This window comes from Myotis myotis, unplaced genomic scaffold, assembly GCF_014108235.1.
Source record: "Myotis myotis isolate mMyoMyo1 unplaced genomic scaffold, mMyoMyo1.p scaffold_m19_p_22, whole genome shotgun sequence".
Lineage (NCBI taxonomy): Eukaryota > Metazoa > Chordata > Mammalia > Chiroptera > Vespertilionidae > Myotis > Myotis myotis.
In genome coordinates, this window is record NW_023416327.1 from 7,254,945 (window position 1) to 7,279,187 (window position 24,243).

General features: G+C 45.1%; 1 protein-coding gene across 1 annotated transcript in view; it reads left to right on the forward strand.

Moving 5' to 3' along the window:
- The window catches only part of SLC9A4 (solute carrier family 9 member A4), a 78,010-nt gene that overhangs the window by 25,160 nt on the left and 28,607 nt on the right, over positions 1-24,243 (forward strand). Inside the window, exons 4-9 of the mRNA XM_036355534.1 lie at positions 798-1,015; positions 3,353-3,555; positions 4,096-4,182; positions 13,766-13,836; positions 15,067-15,228; positions 21,544-21,640. Of these exons, the coding sequence (XP_036211427.1) occupies positions 798-1,015; positions 3,353-3,555; positions 4,096-4,182; positions 13,766-13,836; positions 15,067-15,228; positions 21,544-21,640 (838 nt within the window). The remainder of the gene's footprint in view (positions 1-797; positions 1,016-3,352; positions 3,556-4,095; positions 4,183-13,765; positions 13,837-15,066; positions 15,229-21,543; positions 21,641-24,243) is intronic.

Genomic DNA, 24,243 nt, shown 5'->3' on the forward strand with positions numbered 1-24,243 from the left:
CAGGGCCTTCAGGGTAGAGTGAAACCAGGTAGATGGGACAAGACTAGAAATCCAGGTCTCTTTTTTCTTAGTGAAAAACATTTTGTAAATATTTATTCTTGTTAGATCTTGGAATGAGGCTTCTCAACTTGGCCCTTATACCTGGTCATGTTGTTTTCTCTCTGACATTATTCTCATATGAAGCTGCTTGGGCAGAAATAGTTAATTTTATTGTACAGAGATAACTACTTTAATTAAATATAATAGTGTAAAAGCTAGGAACTCCTATTTCCCACCTTAAAAATGACCAGAACTACTAAGACAAGGCAAAGCTCTCTCCACCCACACCCTTCCTAAGTGGATCTAGACCAGGAACATTTAAATGAACGATTTCTCATTAAATTATTGTAAGAAATGCTGCTCGGGGAGGCACTGGGGACCGTGTTGAATGACTCTTCCCAGGGAACCGCTGTGGGTTTACTTGGGTTGGAAAGCAGAGTGAAGTAGAGAGTGAGGGGTTGGCAGAGCTCTTGGGAGGGCGGGCAAGATGGAAAGAGCTGGGCTCTGGGTGTGGTGTGAACTGCCTGCCATTGTGTTGAGGGAAGGCCCTGGCACCCTCCTCCCCACCACATTCAAGTCCCACAAACCCCCGGGGGCAAAGAAGCAGAAAGAATCTGTGGGCAGGCTGCAGCCAGAGAGAGGAGGCGATGTTTTCTCGGGGTAAATACGGGATTTGTGTGTCTGTGGCATCAGCAATAAGGTGGGTTTGCGGGGAGGGCAAGCCTCTGCTTCCCTCTGAGACTCAGCTCCTCCTGCAGCATCACGGCCTGTGCGGTGACCATGAAAAAGTATGTGGAAGAGAACGTGTCCCAGACGTCCTACACGACCATCAAGTACTTCATGAAGATGCTGAGCAGTGTCAGCGAGACCCTGATCTTCATCTTCATGGGCGTGTCCACCGTGGGGAAGAACCACGAGTGGAACTGGGCCTTCGTGGGCTTCACGCTGGCCTTCTGCCTGGTCTGGAGAGCCATCAGTAAGGGCAGCCCCGCCTGTGGCTTTTCAGTGTCCCCTGCCCTGCAGTGCCCGAGCATAGCATAGCGTGAGGTGATGCCAACCGGTTCTGCTGGTTCGGGGAGCATGGGCACCTGGTGGCCCGAATGCTCTGTTTACTCCTTCACTCAGTTCAAAGTCCTCAGTGGCTGATAAGGCTCTGCCTAGGGCAAGGAGCAGTATTCTTTTAATTGAAGGGAGAATTTCACATCCACACATTAAATACAGCAGTGCCTTTCCCCTGCTCGGCACTGCGGCTGCTGTGCCCCCTTGCACCTGAGTCAGATATAGACATGAGCTGCGAGCTGCGAGCTGTGAGCTGAGGGCATTCACACTTTTGTCACAGGGAAAGTGAGATGTCACACATTGTGACCTATGTGAGGCAAGTACTGCTAAAAAAATGTTTTCCTAAATAATATAGATGCTTTGCGTTGAGGGGTGAGTATGATGTACAGGAATCAAGGACCAGGAATCCTCACTGATAAGCAGTGCTTGGTATTAAGTAATAAAGACAACTCTGTACATGATGCAACTGCATCACCTCTATAAAACATGCCTGACTGGAAGTGAGACGTTTTGACGAATGGCTGCTGATTGATTTTGCTTTATGATTCTGGAGCTAGAAAAACATTAAGCACTGAACTATAATGTGTGTGTTGACTTTTGACTAGAAGCAATTATATTTTAAAGTGATTTGACTAATATTTAAAGCATTTTAAAATGATTTTGATCAATATTGTCAAGCCAATTACTCAAAGAGAAGTTAGGAGAAATGGCTGAGAACTTATTAAGCATTAAACTAATTTAAGATAGGTTTTAGGATCTTGAAAAGATTAAGAATGAAGAATATTAAAATATTCATAAAACTTACTCTGAATATATGTGTCTTAGGAGGAAAAACTTTAAGGAAACTGATAGAAATTTATAATCCACATAAAATCCTGGCACTATTACTAACCTGCTATTCGACTTTGGACAGATATTTAACTACTCAAAATATTCCTCCTCAACCACAAACTGTGGGTGTGGACAAGTCTCCAAGTGCCCTGTCAGCGTTAATGCTGTAGGAATGCAGCACCAGTAAAGCTAACAGGGGGAAGTGGCAGGATCCAGCTCCGGCCCAGCCAGCAACAGAAACCATAGGGTGTTGGTACTGGGGTTCCTTTAACACCTCTGACCTTGGCGACCACCCAGCCGACTCCCCAACCTCTGACCTTGGCGATCACCCAGCCAACTCCCCGACCTCTGACCTTGGCGACCACCCAGCCGACTCCCCGACTTCTGACCTTGGCGACCATCCAGCCGACTCCCCGACCTCTGACTTGGCCACATCCCAGTGAGGGCAGAGCCAGGGTCAGATCCCGTTCTTCCCCTCCCCACCCCCCCAGCCTGGCTCATGGCAGCTTATACTAGTTCACACGCATGGAGGTACATTACTTACAGCTATGAAATTAACTCAACCTACATCCCCCTTCTGCTGGAAATACGATCAGTACCTTCCTTACGCAGATGCGACATCGAGGAGGACATGACACAATTAAGAGCCTTGCCTGAGGTCTCATGATTCTTAAGTATACGGGGAGCCAGGACAAGCAACAGGAAGGGAAGCACAGTGAATGTAACTGCCTTGAGCTATCAATATGCCTGTAATCAAGGTTGGGTGCCATGAAGTCTGGTGATTAGAAGTCACATGAGGCTGGAGTGTTAGTGAAGGGGCCTCTCCCCCCAGGAGCCACTGCACTGATGGCAGTAGGTCACGTAGGCCACCTGCTGAGATGGAAAATCAATGTGGTAGAAAGTACCTCTGTTTAAAATAAGCTCTCCCGCCCTTCACCCTCCGCTTACAGCAAGAAGTCCTCCTCTTGAATTCTCGCCAACATCCTCTTTTGTTTGCATAGAATCTCAAGAAGAACCAAACCCCTGAAGAGACCACAATCACAGAGGAGGCTCCTCTTACACTGAAAATTACACACCTTCTTTGGTTACTCAGTGAGAACATGAGATGATAGAAATGGTTTATTCCCCAGACAACACTCTGGCTTTATCTTGTTTTGAAAGGCAGAGCAAAACTATGAGCATAGATTAGAAAGTCTATGTCATGTCTCATAACAAAAAGTGACAAAATGTTATGACTTTACCTACCCACACTCACAGAGGGCTCTCGGAAGCTACTGATCGGCAGCGCTGCTGTTTGGGACAGGCGTCACGGGGAGAAGCAGTGAGGGTGCCAGCTTTGAAGGCACCGCACACGACGTGGCTCTCTAGTGTTGTACCTCCAGTCACTCACGTCCTCTGCTCTACACATGTCTCCCCTCTCCAGGCGTGTTTGCTCTCTTCTATGTCAGCAACCGGTTCCGGACCTTCCCCTTCTCCATCAAGGACCAGTGCATCATTTTCTACAGCGGCGTTCGAGGAGCTGGCAGCTTTTCGCTGGCGTTTCTGCTGCCTCTGTCTCTTTTCCCTAGGAAGAAAATGTTTGTCACGGCTACTTTAGTAGTTATATATTTTACTGTGTTTATTCAGGTTGGTAGATTTTATTCTTATTTGAAATAAGTAGATTCTTTCTCTATATCTTCTGTTTATTATTTTTAGAAATTAGATAATATATCCAAACTAATTTCCCAAATATTTCTAGATCATGTTTGTGGTATCCTTCAACCTCTAAAATATGTTGGTTTTTAACCAGTAAAATATTCATCAAAATATTCCTTGGTAACAGGTAAATTATCTGTTCAGTGTGTTGCTAAAAATGAGATTCCAATTATTACTCAATAGCACAAATTTTTATTTTAGCTCGCGCTACTTTTTAGCAAACTATCAAGAGATTATTTTAAGGGAGGAAACTAAACTCCTGCTTTAAAAATATTGACATAATGCCTATTTTTTTACCTAATTTAAACGAATTAAATAATAACTAAAGAGTGAAGCATTTAGCCAATAGAAGCTAGTAAAAAAACAAAGACATAAAAATTGGAAGTTCTAGTAACTTCATTAATAGACTTGTTCTCTATTATGACAATCTTCACTACAACAAACCCCTTTATTTTGTTACTTATGCTCTAGGGAATCACAATTGGCCCTCTGGTCAGATATCTGGATGTTAAAAAAACCAATAAAAAAGAATCCATCAATGAAGAGCTTCACATCCGTGTAAGTTAATTCTGTCATAATTAGTAAGTTAGTAAAATGCGTTCCGCTTGCCGCCTCTGGGAGTGACCTAGGGCTTTGATGAAACATGTGTGCACGTCCCTGGACAGAGCCTCTTTCCTCCCCAGCTCCACCAAGAGTGGCTGCACCAACTCCCTACTGCTGCTGTGAGAAATCACTACAAACTCAGTGGTTTAAAAACACAAAGTTTATATTTCTGGAAGTCAGAAATTCAAAATGGCTCTCGATGGGCTAAAATCAAGATGTGGTAGGGCTGCGTTACTTTCTGGAGGTTTTAGAGAAGAATCTATTTCCTTGCCTCGTCCAGCTTCTAGAAGCTGCTGGCATTCGTTGGCTCCCTGGACCCCGTCCTCTTCGTAGCTAGTGATGGCCGGGCAGGTCTTTCTCATGCTGTGTCGCTCCAATACTGACTCTTCTGCCTTCCTCTCCCATACTGAAGACTTTTATGATTATGTTGGGCCATGTGGGTAATTTAGGATATTCCCTCTTAAAGGCAGCTTACTGGCAACCCTAAGTCCATCTGCTCTTAATTAATCTTTGCATATGTATTAATATGTTCACAGGCTCTGGGCATTAGGACACTGACATCTTTGGAAGCCATTATTCTGCCTACCACAAAGGTTCATGTCTGTTCCACATGCAAAATACATTAGCTCTATCCCAACATCCTAAACGTTTCAATACATTATTTTAACTCAAAGACCAAAAATCTCACCTATCAGTTCAAAAATCTTATCAGTTCAAAAGTCCCAAAGATGATCATCTCAGTCATCTAAATGAGGCATGGATGGGGCCCTGGGTATAACCCTTCCTGAGGCCAAGCTCCTCTCCAGTTCTGAACCTGTGACACTCAAGAAATAAGTTATCTGCTTCCAAAACACTGGTAGGAAAGTCATCGGCAGCAGCTGTAGATACTCACTTTCAAAAGGGAGGAGAGATGGAAGGACAAAAGGAGTCATCCAGCCCAAGCATATTTCTCAGTTCACCTGGGAAAACTATTTGGTTTCAAAGCCTGAGAACAATCTTCTGTAATTCTTTGTTCCACCTTCTTGGTTTTAAACTCCACCCTCTGAGTCATACTCCTTTTTACATCCAAGGTGGCCTGTTTGGAGCTCATTAATTTGATCAGCCTGTTTCTTGCCTGTAGAGTTTCGGGGATCTCAAAGCCTTCTTTATTTTGTCTTCCCTCTCTCCTTTCTGGTCCAAGCTGGCAGTGTTTCTGAGGAGAAAAGCAGAACCACTAGGAGATACATGTTAAGACCTTTGTTACAAGGAATTGGCTTGTCTACTGTGGGGACTGGCTAGGCATGTCCAAAATCTATAAATAGCTCATCAAGTTCTAAAGCTGGGAAACTGCTTGTCACTCCCATACTGACGCTTCTGCCTTCCTCTTCCACAGTAAAGTCTCCCATGATTACACTGGGCATGCGCTGTAGCTTCTGTGCTCAGGTGGCAACCTCAGCTCTGCTCTTCAGGCCTTCCACCTGATCAAACCAGGCCCGTGCACATTCTCTAGAGTCGTCTCTTTTACTTAGAGTAGCTGGTTCTGGACTTTAATCATATCTGCAGATTGCCTTCACTGCAATATCTAGATGGGTGTTAATGACTGGGGACTTGCCTAGATAACCTGACGTCAGAAAACCATCGCTGTGGCTAATGTGGAGAGTTGTCCTACGTGGCTCTGAAGTCCTTGTTCCAGTGGACCTGGTCCCCTGCTCTTCCTTACGTTTGGTTAGAAAGGGGTGAAGGCTGCCACTACCTCAGCAGATGGCGCCGTGGTGGAGTTCAGTGAAAGGATCCACATCTGACAGAGAGGAGAGTGAAGTTGAACATGGCTCCTACCTCTTTATTTTATTGAAGTTCTATGCAATCCTGAAGGGATGTCATTCTATGTGGCTCCAGGGAATAAAAATGAGAACGAATATACGGAAGATATAGGGAAAGAGACTTCGGCTCAGTTAATAAAGAACACTCCGACTTGTTTCTTACGTAGCACACCCAAAGCTTAAATGGTTGGGAACATGTGGCATAGATATTGTACAGGAGGTCGGAGCTCTGAGGGGATGATTGACTCAGGTAATTTTTAGGTTTCTTTCATCCTTGTGAATTCACGATGCTAAAGCTGGAGAAACTGCTGAAATCATTCCAAATCAGCCCTGAATTTCACGGCCAAAGTCACTTGAGGAAATAAAGCAATTAAATTTCAGAAAACCCAAATCAAAAATTTTCAAAGTCATTAAAAAATATTCAGTAGATGAGGATAAGGAGTATTTTAAAATAAGTAATGCTTTAACCTAATTAAAAATTTTTGTTTCTATCTTTATCCCCTCTGCTCATTATTTTGAGAAATTGGAGATTATATAGTTAAAACAATAGAAATTGGATATTTCTTTCTTATTTATGTTTCTCAAAAATGTTATAATTATTAATAAAATATCCATCATTAAATATTTCAGAATTAATTTAATATTTTAATCTATTTTGCAAAAAAATTAGAAGCTAGTATAAGCCTTAATGATCACAAATTTAAATTATATCAAGAATAATTTATAAGTTTCTAAGAGATTATCCTTTTTTCCCTAAATTCCTATGAACAATTTTTATAAATCAAATGTAGTATAACTGGATTGGATGATGAAATGTAAATACTGAGACAAAATGTCAGATAAAAGAATAGGGACATAGGTAAATTTTATTGTTATATGCTATTATAATAAATATTTGCAGTATTATATTTTAGAAACTGTATAAATTGGAAAATATCATTATCTTTTCTTTGAAATGAAATTAAAAGTAATTATTTACTAGGCTTTATGTCCATGTGATTTCAATAATGAGATATTTCCTAGATCATCCTGGAAAAATATGATGCAAAGGAAATGGCAAGTAACCTGTTTTCATTGCAAATTATATGCATTATTTTTTTAATTTTATTTTTTAATTGTTTTATTGTTTAAAGTATTACAAAGAGTATTACATATGTCTCCTTTTTTTCCCACCGTTAACAATCCCCCAAACTCCCCTGTCTTATGTCCATTGGTTATGCTTATATGCATGCATACAAGTCCTTCGGTTGATCTCTTACCCCAACCCCTCCCGCCCCTCAACCCTCCCCAGCTTTCCCGCTGTAGTTCGACACTCTGTTCGAGGCAGCTCTGCCTCTGTATCTATTTTTGTTCATAGTTTATAATGATCTTTATTATCCATGAGTGAGTGAGATCATCTGGTGTTTTTCCTTCATTGACTGGCTTATTTCACTTAGTATAATGCTCTCCAGCTCCATCCATGCTGTTGCAAATGGTAAGAGTTCCTTCTTTTTTACAGCAGCATAGTATTCCATCGTGTAGATGTACCACAGTTTTCTAATCCATTCATCTACAGATGGGCACTTAGGCTGTTTCCAGATCTTAGCTATGGTGAATTGTGCTGCTATGAACATATGGGTGCATATATCCTTTCTGATTGGTGTTTCTGGTTTCTTGGGATATATTCCTAGAAGTGGGATCAAAGGGTCAAATGGGAGTTCCATATTTAGTTTTTTGAGGAAACTCCATACTGTCTTCCATAGTGACTGCACCAGTCTGCATTCCCACCAGCAGTGCACGAGTGTTCCTTTTTCTCCACATCCTCTCCAGCACTTGTCATTTGTTGATGATAGCCAGTCTGACAGGTGTGAGATGGTACCTCATTGTTTTTTTGATTAGCATCTCTCGGATGATTAGTGACTTAGAGCAAGTTTTCATATGTCTCTTGGCTTTCTGAATGTCCTCTTTTGAAAGGTGTCTATTTAGGTCCTTTGCCCATTTTTTGATTGGATTGTTTATCTTCCTTTTGTTAAGTTGTATGAGTTCCCTATAAATTTTGGAGATTAGGCCCTTATCAGATATGACATTGGCAAACATGTTTTCCCACGCAGGGGGCTTTCTTGTTGTTTTGTTGATGGTTTCTTTTGCTGTGCAGAAGCTTTTTATTTTGTTGTAGTCCCATTTGTTCATTTTCTCTTTAGTTTCAAGTGCCCTAGGAGCTGCATCGGTGAAGAAATTGCTTCGACATATGTCTGAGATTTTGTTGCCTTTGGATTCTTCTAGAATTTTTATGGTTTCCTGTCGTACATTTAAGTCCTCTATCCATTTTGAGTTTATTTTTGTGTATGGTGTAAGTTGGTGGTCTAGTTTCATTTTCTTGCATGTATCCGTCCAATTTTCCCAACACCATTTATTAAAGAGACTATCTTGGCTCCATTGTATGTTCTTGCCTCCTTTGTCAAATGTTAATTGAGCATATTGGTTCTGACCGATTTCTGGGCTCTCTATTCTATTCATTGATCTATATGTCTGTTCTTGTGCCAATACCAAGCAGTTTTGAGAACAGTGGCTTTGTAATACAGCTTGATATCTGGTATTGAGATCCCACCTACTTTGTTCTTTCTCAGGATCGCTGCAGCTATTCGGGGTCTTTTTTATTCCAGATGAATTTTTGGAGAGTTCGTTCTAGATCTGTGAAGTATGCCGTTGGTATTTTAATGGGAAGTGCGTTGAATTTATAGATTGTTTTGGGTAGTATGGACATTTTAATGATGTTGATTCTACCAATCCATGAACACGGTATGTTCTTCCATCTGTTTATGTCTTCCTCTATCTCTTTTTTCAATGTCCTGTAGTTTTCTGAGTAGAGGTCTTTTACCTCCTTAGTTAAGTTTATTCCTAGGTAGCCTGAAAATGGCCCTCAGCCCCTCACCCAGACTGGCCAGGCACCCCAGTGGGAACCCCCACCCTGAAGGGGGTGAGACCAGCTGCAAACAGCCATCATCCCCTCATCCAGGCTGGCCAGGCACCCAAGCAGGACCCCCACCCTGATCCGGGACACCCTTCAGGGCAAACCAGCTGGCCCCCACCTGTAAACCAGGCCTCTATCCTATATAGTAAAAGGGCAATATGCTTCCCAGCACAGGGATCAGTGGAGCCGCAAGGCCTCCTGGCCCCTGGAGCAGTGTGACAGGGGGCAGCACCCAAACCCCCTGATCACTCTGCAGCCCTGTGTATGACAGGAGGCGGGGCCACAATCTCCCTATTTGCCCTGCTCTGTTCATGACAGGGGAAGGCACCCCAACCCCCTAATCGGCCCTGCTCTGTGCCTCATAGCGGGGAGCTCCCCAACCCCCTAATCAGCCCTGCTCTGTGTGTGACAGGGTGTGGCGCCCTAACTCCCCCCATGGGCCCTGCTCTGTGTGTGATGGGGTGGAGCCGCAATTCCCCATTGGCCCTGCCCTGAGTGTGACAGGGGGGAGTGCCCCAACCCCCTGATCGGCCCTGCTCTGTGGGTGACAGGGGGCAGCACCCCAACTCCCCTACCAGCCCTACTCTGTGCATGACAGGGGGGAGCTCCCCAACCTCCTGATCGGCCCTGCTCTGTGCATGACAGGGGAGCTCCCCAACCCCCTGATCTGCCCTGCTCTGTGCATGACAGGGAGTGGCGCCACAACCTCCCCATCGACCCTGCCTTGAGTGTGACAGGAGGCGGTGCCCCAACCCCCCAATCAGCCCTACCCTGAGTGTGACTGACGGTGACATAGCAACCTCTCGATCCGCCCTGCTCTGTGCATGACAAGGGGTGGTGCCCTAACTCCCCAATTGGCCCTGCTCTGAGCCCGACCAGGGCATGCGGGGCAGGCACCTAGGGATTGGGCCTGCCCTCTGCCATCTGGGAGTGGGCCTAAGCCAGCAGGTCGTTATCTCCCGAGGGGTCCCCGACAGTGAGAGGGCACAAGTGGGGCTGAGGGACATCCCCCCGCCCCCACCAGTGCACAAATTTTTGTGCACCGGGCCTCTAGTTATTTAATAACATGCTATTCAGCTTCCAAGTGTTTGAGTATTTTGGGTTGTTTTTATTGTAGTTTATTTCTAATATTATGCCATCGTGGTCTGAGAAGATGCTTGGTATGATTTCAATCTTCTTGAATTTGGGGAGACTTTGTCTGTGACCCAATATGTGGTCTATTTTTTTAATATGTCCCATGAGCCCTTGAGAAGAATGTATATTCCATGGCTTTGGGGTGAAGTGTTCTGAAGATGTCAATTAATTCCATCTGATCTAGTGAGTCATTTAGGATTGCTGTTTCTTTGCTGATTGTTTGTCTAGAGGATTTATTCAGTGATGTCAGTGGTGTATTAAAGTCCCCTACTATGATTGTATTGTTGTCGATCTCTCCCTTGATATCTTCCAGGAGTTTTTTTTATGTATTTAGGTGCTCCTGCATTGTGTGCATATATGTTTATCAGGGTTATATCTTCTTGTTGTATTGATCCCTTTAGTATTATGAAGTGGCCTTCCTTATCTCTTGTTATGGCCTTCACTTTGTCCAATATAAGTATTGCTACCCCAGCTTTTTTTTCATTTCCATTTGCCTGAAAGATATTTTTCCATCCCTTCACTTTCAGTCTGCGTGAGTCCCTTCTTCTGAGGTGGGTCTCTTGTAGACAGCAAATGTATGGGTCATGTTTTTTTATCCATTCAGCCACTCGATGTCTTTTGGTTGGAGCATTTAGTCCGTTTACGTTTAAAGTTATTATTGAAAGGTACTTGTTTGTAACCATTTCTTTTTTTGTGTGGCTTTTTTCTTTCTGAGCTTTTTGTTTCTTCTTTTTACACCAGTCCCTTTAGCATTTCTTGCATTGCTGGCTTGATGGTGATAAACACCCTTAGCCTTTTTTTGTCTGTGAAGCTTCTTATTTTCCCTTCAATTTTGAATGATAGCCTTGCTGGATAGAGTATTCTTGGATTCAGTCCTTTGCTTTGCATCACTTTGTAAATTTCTGTCCATTCTTTTCTGGCCTGGTGTGTTTCTGTTGGGAAATCATTTGATAATCTAATGGGAGATCCCTTGAATGTAACTTTCCGTCTCTCTCTTGCAGCCTTTAAGATTCTCTCTTTGTCCTGAACATTTACCATGCTAATTATGATGTGTCTTGGTGTGGGTCTTTTTGGGTTCACCTTGTTTGGGACTCTGTGCTTGTGTGATATTTTTCTTCCCCACCTCTGGTAAGTTTTCTGATATTATTTCTTCAAATAGGTTTTCTAACCCTGTCCCTCTTTCTGTTGTTCTGGCACCCCTATTATTTGTATGTTGTTTCATTTCATGTTGTCCCATAGCTCCCTTAGGTTCTCCTCCTGCCTTTTAATTTTTTTCTCCAATTGCTGTTCAATTTGGGTGTGTTTTGTTTCCCTGTCTTCTAATTCACTAATTCGGTCCTCCGTTTCTCCTAGTCTATTGTTGAAACTTTCAATGGTGTTTTTTTTTTTTTTTTTTTTTTTTTGCTGCTATATCGCTCTTTGCTGGAGTCCAACCCCAGCAGGTCCAGGGGTCCCCAAAGGTGTGGACGGAGTCGGCGAAGAAGGAATGACACGGAGACAGCATTCAGTTGATCAGCAGCCTAGCCAGGATCTCTAGCCAAGTTCTGGTTAGGATCTCCAGCCAAGTTCTGTGTCCATGTCCTCTTGCTAGGTTCTCCAGTCAGGTTCTCCAGGTTCTCCAGCCAGGTTCTGTAGCCATGTTCCCTCGCTAGGTTCTCCAGCCAGGTTCTGTCCAGGTTCTCCAGCCAGGTTCAGTCACCAGGTTCTAGTCAGGTTCTCTTGCCATGTTCTATCCAGGTTCTGTAGCCAGGTTCTGTCTCTAGGTTCTTCAGCCAGGTTCTCTCGCTAGGTTCTGTCTCTAGGTTCTGTGGCCGGTTTCTGTCCAGGATCTTTTGCCATGTTCTCTCACTAGGTTCTCTATCTAGGTTCTGTGGCCAGTTTCTGAGTCTAGGTTCTGTCCAGGATCTTTTGTCATGTTCTCTCCAACGAAGTTCTTCTGTCTCTAGGTTCTGTGTAGATTCTGTGTCTAGGTTCTGTATCTAGGTTCTGTATCCTGTTGTCTTGTTACATCTGTATTTATACCAGTTGATTCCAATCCTATCAATCTCTATTCCAAAGGTTAGGGTGTTTCTTATCTCCATTCCAGGGAGTAAAGATTATGTAGCTTAAGCATGATTGTTCGTAGTTAAAGTGATTAATTACCCGCCTGGCACTTAGTTAAGGGGTTTTATTCCCTCCCTAACTTCAGGGGAAAATCCCTACCTGGGGAAACAACCTTTCTCAGAGAGGTGAACTTGGTTAAAACACATAGTGCCAAGAAGGTGAGCAAACATATTAAGAACAGTATGCCATATATGCCAGGTCCCTTGAAACAGCAAGGATGGACCGGCTCCTGGCAGCTCTTCATTTCTTCTTGGTTCTTACATAATTTTTTGATTTTTTTCATCTGTTTCTTCTTGATTCTTGCATAAGTTGTTGATTTTTTCCTCCATCTAGTTTATGCACGCTAGGACCCTTATTCTGAATTCTTTTTCTGTCATGTTGCATGCCTCTCTATCACTTAGCTGCTTTTCTGGTGAGTCCTCCTTTTCTTTCCTTTGGGGGTTTCTTTGTCTACCCATGTTTGATTGTACCACCATATCTAGATGTTGAGTCTTTCAGTGGCTGCTCCTTGGGTGGCAGTGGCTCCTTGGGCTGTGGTTGCTCCTCAGGCAGTTGTGGTAGCAGCTGCTCCTCAGTTGGTAGCAGCTCCTCTGGTGGGTGCTGTTCACAGTTGTGGTGGCTCCTCTGGCTGGTAGGGGAGGCTTCACACACAGCTTCTGTTCCTCAGACAGAGGGTGTGGTGATCAGGAGGCTGCTGTTCCTTGGATGGGGGTGGGCTACACAAGCAGCTGTTACTCCTTCGAATTGTTACTTTTAATCTCTTAAGCGGCCTCAGGGCAAGGTGTTTTCCAATAGGGTGTGTCCACTGTCTTTCCCCCAGGCAAGGCAGATGTCTATCCCCCCAGGCAAGGCAGATGTCTATGTGGTTGTGTGAGGGAATGACTGAGCCGAGGAGACTTGGGGTGTCTGCCTTCTGAGCACTGTCCCCTGAGTCCCCAGTGCTGGCTTCTGTTCTCACAGCTCCAGTCCACTTCACCCTCCCTCTGCCAGAGCACAAGATGGGTGGCTCCACAGGAAATGTTTGTGCCTTGGCCCTTTAAGAGGGTGCCTGAACTTTCAGCTGCCACTCCCTTGCAGACAGCATCCCACTACTTTTCACAGCTTGATGTTATGTGGATACCTTCCTCAGTTTGGTGCTCTCTGCTGGGGAGCCCAGCTCTGGGATTAGATCCCAGAATTCTCAGTGGCACCTCCCCCCCCTCCACCACCGGCTGAGATATCTCTCTGGGACTTCAGTTCCCCTCTGTGGGTCAAGTCTCTGCCCCTCTTATCAGTCTCTATGCTGGCTCCACCTTCGGTCTTTGGGTATCAGGGTTCTCTCCTCTATATGCATTATTAATGAACTTTTTTCTGCAGAGTCTTTCAATCATGAAATGGCGTTAAATCACTATGAAAAGAATGACATGTTACAGTGGCATGAACAGAGTGAGAGAAGAGGCTGAGCTCCAAGAAATTATGGCCTCCTTTGTGCCCAGGGTGCACCAGCATGCCCTGTGTCTCTTTTAGCGTTAATCTTTCACCACCAATCATTTTCTTGCATTTGGTTTGGCAGCTGATGGATCACTTGAAGGCGGGAATTGAAGATGTGTGTGGGCAATGGAGCCACTACCAAGTGCGAGACAAGTAAGGAGACAGGGTTTCACTCTCTAGAAAGGATGTTGATGGCATAGGAACCTCCAAGGGTTACACTGAAGCTGAGAACAAAGCTAGAAGGAATCTAGAGGAAGGGACCAGAAGACAAAGGGCCTGGGAGCCCGGCTGTAAAAGAAGCAGGGGAAATAGAATGACTCTCAGATGTCCAGGTCGGGAGTGTAGGGAGATAACAATGTCAGGGAGCAATGTTTAGAATTAAATAATAGGATCTGTGTAAGATGTCTCAAATGCATTTCGACACCCATTTTGGAATATAGTCTCAGGTTTAAGAGGAAAATTGGGGCTAGAGGTAAAGGTTGTGAGTCGTCAGAGTGTTTGGTAACCAAAGCCATGGGCGTGGGCGAGGTCACCGCAGAGGACGAAGCGGGGAAGCCATCTCCATGTGGCAGGAAAGAAAGAGAAGGGCGGGGGGACCCCATGGAAGGGAAGCTGGTGTCCAGGAGGTGGCGGAGGGCATGGAGGAAAGGCCCTGGGGTGCCTCCAGGAAGCCACGTGGCAGCCGGCACAGGGAATGGCAGCAGGTGGAGCAGGCCAACCAGTGCCTTCTGAGTATAAAGTGATGGGAAGTGTCAAGCATTCCTACTCCGAACAAATGCCAGCTCCGCAAATCAACACACATGTGCAGGTCGGTCTGATGAGCCTGCGAGGGGTTCACTATGACAGTCGTCCACCAGGAGCGACAGAGCAGGTTCTCCTCCTGCCGGGTGTGTAGGTTCTCCCCGCCCCTCCCCTCCCCCTCAGTCGGCAGGACTGAAAGTGACCTTCAGCATAATGGGCAAAACCACTGCTGCCACAAGCCATGGAAACTGACCTGTGGGTGGGAGAGGCCGGTATTACTGTCAGTACAGCTGCCACTGTTAAGCTATTAGAGTGAAACACTGGTTCAAAAGCCTCAACCCCTCATTCTTGCTCTTACAATTGGAGCTGAGCTAGGCTGGCCTCCCTGCTCCCGCTTACATACCCTTTTTGTCCGGGCTTGTCCCTTCCTTTTGTTTTGTTGATTCTTCCTTTATTGTTTTAAAAAAATGCATTAATTCTATGATTATAATTTTTTTAAATGTGTTCATCGGCTATGACTTCCAGGCACTGTCCTGGTGTTTCTCAGACTGAAGTTAAGTAGTAGTTTGTTTTAAGAAAAATACATCGTTACACAACATGCACAGAAAGTACACATTTCCAAAGGTTGGCTTTCATTTTCAGGTTTAAGAAGTTTGATCACAAATATTTACGGAAAATCCTAATCAGAAAGAACCTGCCGAGGTCCAGCATCGTTTCCTTGTACAAGAAGCTGGAAATGAAGCAAGTCCTTGAGATGGCGGAGACCGGGGCCCTGAGCGCCACAGCCTTCTCCAGGCCCCACCAGTAAGTGCCAGCTGCGCTCTGGTCTAGATTAGTTTTTCGTGTGTAAAATGTTTTTCAATTACAGTTTACTTTAAATATTATGGGTATGAGTTTCAGGTGCACAGCATAGTGGTTAGACAATCATATACTTTACAAAGTGGCCCCTGATATTTCCAGTGCCCCGACACCATGCGTAGATATTATCATATTGTTGACTGCATTCCCTGTGTTGTACTTCACAGCCCTGTGACTATGCAGCTACTACCAATTTGTACTTTTTAATCCTTCACCTTTTTCACCCGCCCCCGCCCCCTCCCCTCCGGCAACACTGATGGGGACTTTCAGTGTCAGGGCTCCCAGGGGCATGCCTCGTTGCTTTGCTTATGGGTAATCCCGGGTGGGGAAAGGTACACGTATGAGGGAGGATTGTGAAAAACAGACCATCTTGCCATTTTGTGGCTTGGCCATGATCAACCTGTTTCACCTAATTCTTGGAACTACCTTCAAGCAAAAGTTGCCTTCCTTGGAAGGGAGAAGCAAGTGAATTTTTAGAATTCTAGCATATTTTACAAAGCTTTCTCTTTCTAATTAGAAGTCTCTAGTCTCTGACCCCTATTCACTTGATTCTGCTAATCCTGCCATTGCATTCCTCCCACAGTCATTTTCCTTCCTCTCTTGTATGAAGTCAGCATTCTGAGGCACTAACTTGGATTTGGGGATGAGTGGGGCTAGCAAGAGGCGTGATGGTTGGGGACTATTTTAAAAGAAAGCTGTGTTTACCATTGTGTCTAAGGCAAAAAAATAAAAATAAAAAAATCCGTGTGAGATTGTGAAATTTGCCTGGAGTCTGTGTGAGACTAGCTTGGAGTAGGATTGGGAGGGGCAGGTTTCCTGTGGACCAGGGCCGTAGGGAGTTAGTTGGTGGAGAGGCAGTGTGTGTGGAGGGGCAAGACCTACATAAGCCCAGCATTATAAGAAGATTCCCTTGGAAGCATGGTGCTTCTATTGGAGCATCAGGAAACCAATTATCCTAGGAGCTGGCTCAATATATTTTTTATATACTTTTATTGATATCAGAGAGGAAGGGAGAGGGGGGAAGAGATAGACACATCAGTGATGAGAGACAATCATTGATTGGCTGCCTCCTGCATGCCCCACCCTGGGGATCGAGCCCACAACCCGGGCATGTGCCCTGACTGGGAATTGAACTACAGCCTCCTGGTTCATAGGTTGATGCTCAACCACTGAGCCATGCCAGCTGGATTCAATATTTTTTAAAGCTGTTTTAACTCTCTAACGTTTAACAAGAGCCCCTTCAATATCACAAGAATTAATTCACCACCACCCCCAGATGCCCAGTTTTCTTCTACGAAATGCCTTCTGGTTTGAGCAAATTAATCAGAACGTCTATTTCGGGTGAGGAACCCCAGCCCCTCCACCTGATCTACTCAGTTGGTAAGGACACTTGATCATGAGCTTCACTAATGTCCTCACGTTGAGAAAAGAGCTAAGAATAGATGTTAATCAGTTTGTCACCAACGTCTGAGTGTTATTTCTCACCCCTAGTGAGTGGGCAGCCCCTCGCCTCGCTTCCATGGCCTTGTGTGAGCTCCAGGTCAGCAGGAAGCTGCCTGCCCATTTGTCAGCCGACTGTTTTGAGGTTGCTCAGTCTGTGTCAGTGCTGCCCATCGCATGGCTTCGAGGAAACTGGGGAAGCTCACTGAGGAAGGGCTAGCAAATGTGTGCATTGGCAGCGTGCTGAGCCTGGTGAGAGCCTGAAGCAGAAAGAACATTGAGTAATAGCGATCCTGTCCTTATTTAAGAGGTTGATACTTCATTCATCAGGGGTTCTTTGCATTGACCTTTATTTCCTAATGAACTGCATTCAAATCCCATTAGCTTGATTGCTGACCTGCGGTGTGGAGGCAGGTGTAGGGAGGGGCACCCTCTTACCAGAGGCCAGTGTCCCCCGGGCTGGGCCTCACTTTGGGCCCAATCCTGTTCCTCAGGCACCTGTTATGTAAAAGCAGATGCAGTCCTGCCCTCAAGGAGCTGGGTCATGACATTAATACAGAAGGTGATATTAATAAAGTCAAAGGTCACACACTCATCATCCCAAAGCCTGGGATATGCGAGGACAGAGGTACAGCCACCTGGGCGCTCTGACCTGCTCACTGGAGGATGAGCGCTAACCCAGGGCACAGCGGGAGGCTGGGCTGGCTCTGGCAGGTTAGGCCTGGGGACTTCCTCCTGTGGTTGGCTTACCAGTTAGGTGAGCACTTGGTCTAGGAATGCTTATCTCAGTGACAATCAGCCTACCTTGAGCTAAAACTTAACCTGAATCTCCATATTACATGGCTCTGGCAGAAACAGTTGCCCCTACTTCTGGCCTGAAGGAATTCTAAGCCAGCTATATTGGGGGGCCGGGGAGGGGGGGGGGGGCAGGGGGACTTCTTGAGGTTATGATTTTTTCCGGACAGGTTTAAAACCTTGACTCAAGATTGGTAAGAAAACCTTCTAGGTGAGAGACAAGTGCTCCCATCTATTGCCCAAACAGTGGAGAGGCTTTTTAAACTTATATTTAATTCAAGTTTAGCAGTGAAGTTATATTTATTTGATCTCATCAGAAATATGCCAGACATCAAGCAAAAAGGAATTCCGCTCCAAAGATCAAAGCAGCTAATTTCTTAATAAACAAACCTTCACACAATAATAGGAAAAAGAAATGTGTGTTCAGCTCACTTTTTATTATTCTGCATAAAATGAAAACAGCAAAATGCACATGTATTTTTTTTAGAAGTTAAGCGATTGTTCCACAAAAGGCTTAGATTTGCAAACTGTGGCTTCCGGGGCACCTCCCACCGAAGATGTCCACAGCACGCTGCACTGCTGTTGGTTCCAGGGCTTTCTCTGGTTTTGCATGAACCTCAAAACAATCCTATGGAATAGGTAGAGCATGTCCTTGAATTATTATTTTAATGTGAGACATCTCATCTTACCAGCGAGTAGTAAGCTCTTAGAAATACCAGAGGATAGAGGTTCAAATTGATTAAAACTGTGGAAGCTTTAAAAATTATTTGGTTAATATTTTAGAGCTATTGAAATATTTATAAATTTATAGGCATAGCAAACTACAATGCTACAACTTAAAAATATTATATTTTAAAATTTACAAATAATTTTAATGTCATTTATAAAAAGTACAAAATTATTGTAGTTTAAATGCTTTTTATTTGATCACATGTTGACAGGCATAAGTTTAGCTTTGTGCATTCTTATGCCAAAGACTCTGGAATGAAGACCCAATGCCATTTCCATTCTATAGTGGAGCCTTGCGGGGGAGTCAGGCCTGCTCCGCCACTCTCCACTCCTTCTAAATGCTGGCTGTCTTGGGGACCTCCCTAAAGGTCACTCCGATAGTGTAATGGAGAAACAGACATGGGGCAGCCACGCTCACACACTGTTGGGCACATTGTTCACTCAGTGAGCATGGCCTTTAGCATCTTATCATATTTCCCAGGGATTTTGTGCATAAAGCTATTAAGGGGATGGATTCTTCTAAATGAACCAGGGTATACTATTTTATTTGGGGGGAATTAATATTATGGCATGAATATAACATCTACCAGATTTTATATCTATATTACTTGGAATTGAAGCCTCTTTTTACATTATTCTAGCATTTTAAAAAGTTAGGAGAAATATCAACCTTTTGTTTGAATACATTTAGGTTCATACTTTCCCATTCAATTTTTGTTTGTTAATCCTCACCCAAGGATATTTTTTATTTTTAGAGAGAGTGGAAGGGAAGAGGAGAGAGAGACATTGATGAAAGAGAGAGAGAGAGAGAGAGAGAGAGAGAGAGAGAGAGAGAGAGAGAGACATGGAATGGTTGCCTCCCGCACATGCCCTGACCAGGGCCAGGACCAAGCCTGCAACCAAGGTACATGCCCTTGACAAGAATCAAACCCAGGACCCTTCAGTCCGCAGGCCGATGCTCTATCCACCAAGCAAAACCAGTCAAAGCCCATTTGATTTTAATAGCCATGGAATTTCCATAGAACCTTTGTTTAAGGTGACAGAGAATTCTTTTATGGATAATGAGTGAAGGTTCAAATGACAAAGATATTTCAGTTTATAACTTTTTTTTTTTTGACCAAGAAATGATTAACGTTTCCTTTTTCTAAGTATTGTGTCTCTCCTGTACTTGTGATGTTAGTATTTCAGGGGTGATTCTGCTAATCGAGTGGCATGTGGAAAACTCCCGGTGTCACCGGCCCAAGTTAGCAGCTCGTCGGTACAGCTTTGTGGCTGCAGCTTTGTGCGGATGAATGAGAGGAGTGGGAGCGGATGGCCTGGGGCCTGTACCACACACCCAGCGGCAGCCTGAACTCACTTTTAATTACGCTTGGCGCCTCCTAACGTGGTCAGTTATAAACCAAGGAGTGTGCCAAGTTAGATCCACTCTATCTCTTTGGTTGTTTTATGATGCATACACAGAAAATGGAACCGTTTGATTAGCTGTTTTTTCTGCTTAGCAATAGATTACTTCCACCATAATACAAGAATGTGTTGAGATTGTTGGAATGTGTGGGTGTATGTAAATCAGAATAAATTTTATTTGAAGGACATTTAAACAGTTAAGTTGAAATGTCTTTATGATAATGTTCAGTTTACCAAGGGTGGTAACTGCATATCAATAGTGTTGACAGTTGTAGTGCTAAGCTATGGAGACTCTGGTTCAGCAATACTCTAGAAAGAGCAATAATTAATGTGCAGACAGCATTGCTCAGGACACCCTGGCATACTGTGATGGCCAGTAGTCACATCTTTAACACCCTTACCAATTGAAAATTACTTATAGGACGTCCTTGCTATTTATGGCTATGCTAGAGGTCCGGTGCACGAATGGGGTCCCTTGGCCTGGCCTGAGCCCTCTTACAATCCAGGACCCCTTGGGGGATGTCAGACTGCCAGTTTCGGCCCGGTCCCTGCAAGCCAGGCCGAGGGACCCCACCTGTGCAAGAATTCGTGCACCGGGCCTCTAGTAGATCTTTGGATAATCTTTTCCTGCCCTCCCCCTACCCCTTTCCCTCTGAGATTTATCAGTCTGTTTCATGTTTCCATGCCTGTGCTTGAGCGTCTGCCCCTTGGTAGTCAGTATTCGTCATAGCTGCCGGTCAAACGGTCACTTAGGCTTTTATATATATAGGTAGCTACCAATGCTTGGGAAAATTGTTTAAAAGTGGCCTGTTTGGAAACTAGTAACTACTCACCTCTGTGACCAATTACCCTAAGACTTGCTTTACAAGCAGCTGTTAGCACATTCAGAAGAGCTGCAGCCAGAGAGGGAAAAAAGAAGTCAAAACTCTGTAAGGGTTTATACCAAGTGTTAAGGTAATAGTATTAAAACAGGAGGAAATAGTATTAGCAGAGGGGTTTAATTCCTTTAGTGCTCTCTTTTTAGTTCTTATGTTCTGCAGTGAACATACATTACTCGTGCAATAGTAATAGAAATTACCTCCCCTAAATTCAAATGCCTGAAATCAGATACACTTCTCAATGTGATGTCATGACTTGGAAACCCTCAGAGGACAATTGTGCACTGAGGCTGACCTGAGCATGACTTGGTTTTTGAGCCCTCAGGGCGGTGGCCGGGGGGACTCAGGATGAAGGAAACTGTGGGGACCTGGTCTGTGCGGAGGCAGTGAGCAGTCAACTGTTTCAAGAATCTCACAGAGTCCCAGTGTCTCAGAACTGGGCTGGCTTTTTCATGATGAAAACGTTCCAATTCTCCTTGTAAAATATGATACTAGTTTCTTACAATGTCTTTTAACTGAAGATAAAATTCCTAAAGGAACAATCCCAAGGTAGAGGTATTCATAAAGGCACGCATAACATGGTAGAGCTCTTAGCTCAGTGCTGCTGAAAGGTGGTGTGTGGAGAGCGCTGCCCACAAGCGTGGCTCACACCCACAACAAGCACAGGTCAGGTCAAGAACAGCCTTGACTGGGGAGTCTTATTGCTGTTGAATTGAATAGTAAAATATTCGGTTTGCATTTTATAGTATTTTTAAAATTTTTATTTTCCAATCATTGACTTTGTATTTTACACACATGTTTGATCGTAGCAGATATGAAGGGAATAAAATGAGTTATATTTTCAACATAAAAGCTCAAAGGCATAGAAAGAAACTATTTTCAAAGTGTGAGTCAAGACATGCGATGCCCTCTCACGGCTGCTGAGAAGCTTCTGGAACTCCCACGAGTCCATGATACTTTCAGTCTCCCTCGCCAAGATGGGAAAATAATGCCTGCCTTTCTCCAATGGTCCCAGGGCCCAGCAGACACAGGGAACCAAGAGGCTTTCCCCTGAAGACGTGGCGTCCATGAGGGACCTTCTGACGCACAACATGTACCAAGTGCGGCAGAGGGTGAGTATGGCCGCCTGGCTGGCTGCTGCTGGCATCCCGGGGCCGTCTTTCCAGTCACCCCTGCCTCACCCTCCTCTCTAAGCAGCCTTTCTGCTGGACAACTGCTCCCTGCTTCTTAGTGTGGAGAACAGAGCGCTAATTGTTATGCTTCTGCTGCAGAGTTGGAACCTGTAGTAGGGAAAGAAATGAAAATCCAGTGGCTGGCCGCAGGGGTCAGGCCCCTCCCTCCGAGGGCAAATGTGGGGCCAGCAGCCGCCACAGACAGGACAGCCCAGGCCGAGGTGGCTGCCTCCAGCTGAGCGACTGCAGCGGAGCTCAGGAAGCTGAGAGGGTTTGGCGAGAATGCTGAAAGCCTTCATAATAAAAAGGAGCTGTCTTGGGCCTGTTACTTCTCAGCTTTGGGGAAAGGTGTAGCGTCCACCTCACACTGGGGAAGGCCAGTGGCTGGGCTCTTCTGAGACTTGGACTTGGTCCAATGAGAGGCACACCTGCGTCCTCTCACAGGAGTTTAAGTTTGAGGATTCGATTGAACTTCCCAAGTCTGAGTATGAGTATAAGCGAGTTGTTTATGAGGGCCATGGTTTTGAGGACTATGTCATCAATCAGTCTTGATGGGACCGAAAAAATGATCTAGTAGAAAACAGGGAGTTGTTGACCTGACTGTGGAAGGTCACAGAACAACACCTGAGCCCGGGCCCTCTGACTGCGGCCCGCGCTCCTCCCAGGTGGGCTCTGCTCACCGGGCACGGGGCAGAGGGCTTCTAGCTTCCTGCGGGGAGGGCAGTGGTTGCGGGGCTGTGGCACGCGGTCTCTGCACCTGCTGAAGGAACACAGCTGAGCAGCCACCTAGCTCACTCAGGGCACATGCTCCCACTCCTTCCAAGTGAAACTGTTTCATGGAGTATCACATTCTGCCTTCGCCAAGTAGTTAAGCACTTCCTGGTTTGAAGAATGTGGGCTAGATGAGAGCCAGAGCCCAAAGCCTGCCTCCTACTCGGCCTTTGCCCAGGGTGAAGAGGTTGGATTTAGGGAAGGCTCAGAAATGGAGACAGAGCCCTGGGTCTCCAGCCGGTCCACACGGAGGCTTGCTGCCCAGCTCCCTTTGCTTCCGTGTGCAGTTACCAGGGAGCCACCGACTTTGTTTATCAGGGTGTCTGTCCAGGGTCCTCTAGGCATCTCCCGCTAGGCTGCGCCTGCCTTGTTGTCCCCACGGAAGCAGATGTGTGTGGAAAGTCACACGGGGAGACCACAAATAATAAACAGCAGGAGTTCCAAGCCTCCAAGGGGGCTTTTGCCTCCACTTTTACTCCTTTGAGAGAGTGGAGCTTCCTCTCTTTCTAGGTCATATGACTCCTCACCCCCTCCACTGTCCTCTTGCTCTCGTGGAGGAAATAGAGCTCTAAAGGTGCCACCAGAACAGCCATTTGACTGCTTTGTTCCTAGTGGGCAATCTACAGTTTTGAGGATTGTCACAAAAGGTGACATCTGTAGCCCTCCAGCCTGGGTGACAGGTCACCAGGCCCCAGACAGGCTCACAGTCCCCTTCTTGGAAGAGGCCACCTTGGGAGTCAGGAGTCACATCTGGGCAGGGCCGGATGCGCGCAGGGTTGGACTCTGGAGGATCCTAGGATGCAGTGGCTCTGAACCAGCAGGCCCTGCGGGCTCTGTTCTCCCTAGGAGCGCTGGCTACTCCCGTTTGAAGCTATACGCTCAGCACATCTAGGACAAGGTCTTCACTGGGAGGGAGTTGAAGAACTCACCCCTGGAGATTCTCAGGGGAACAACCGCAGCAGAAGTGCTGCGAACGCAGTGGGGATGGACACTGAGAAACACTCCACATTACACGGGAAAGCATCAGCCTTCGCCCAGACCCGAGAATAAGTCACAGACTGATGGGCAGTCCCTGGTCTGGCCTAAATGATGAGGTCACACTCGGAATTTCAATACGCTTTATTTTCCTTTCTATTAAATTTATTGGGGTGACACTGGTTAATATGATCATATAGGTTTCAGGTGTGGGTTTCTATGTTACAAGATATGTATGTGTTCATCACCCAAAGTCAAATGTCCCACCACCATATTTATTATTTATTTATTTATTTATTTATTTATTTATTTATTTATTTATTTATTTTTATTGTTTAAAGTATTACATATGTCTCCTTTTTCCCCATTGATTCCCCCACACACACCCGAGGGCAAGCCCCCACCTCCCCAGTGTCTGTGTCCATTGGTTATGCTAATATGCATGCATCAAGTCTTTTGGTTGATCCCTAACAACCCCCTTCCCCTGCCCCTTGTCTCTGGAACTATTTTTGTTCATCAGTTTATGTTGATCATTATATACCACATATGAGTGAGATCATGTGCTAGTTATCTTTCTCTGACTGGCTTATTTCATTTAGCATAATGCTCTCCAGTTCCATCCATGCTCTTGCAAATGGTAAAAGTTCCTTCTATTTTATAGCGGTGTAGCACTCCATTGTGTAGATGTACCACAGTTTTTTAATCCACTCATCTGCTGATGGGCACTTAGGTTGTTTCCAGATCTTAGCTATTGTAAATTGTGCTGCTATGGACATAGGGGTGCATATATCCTTTCT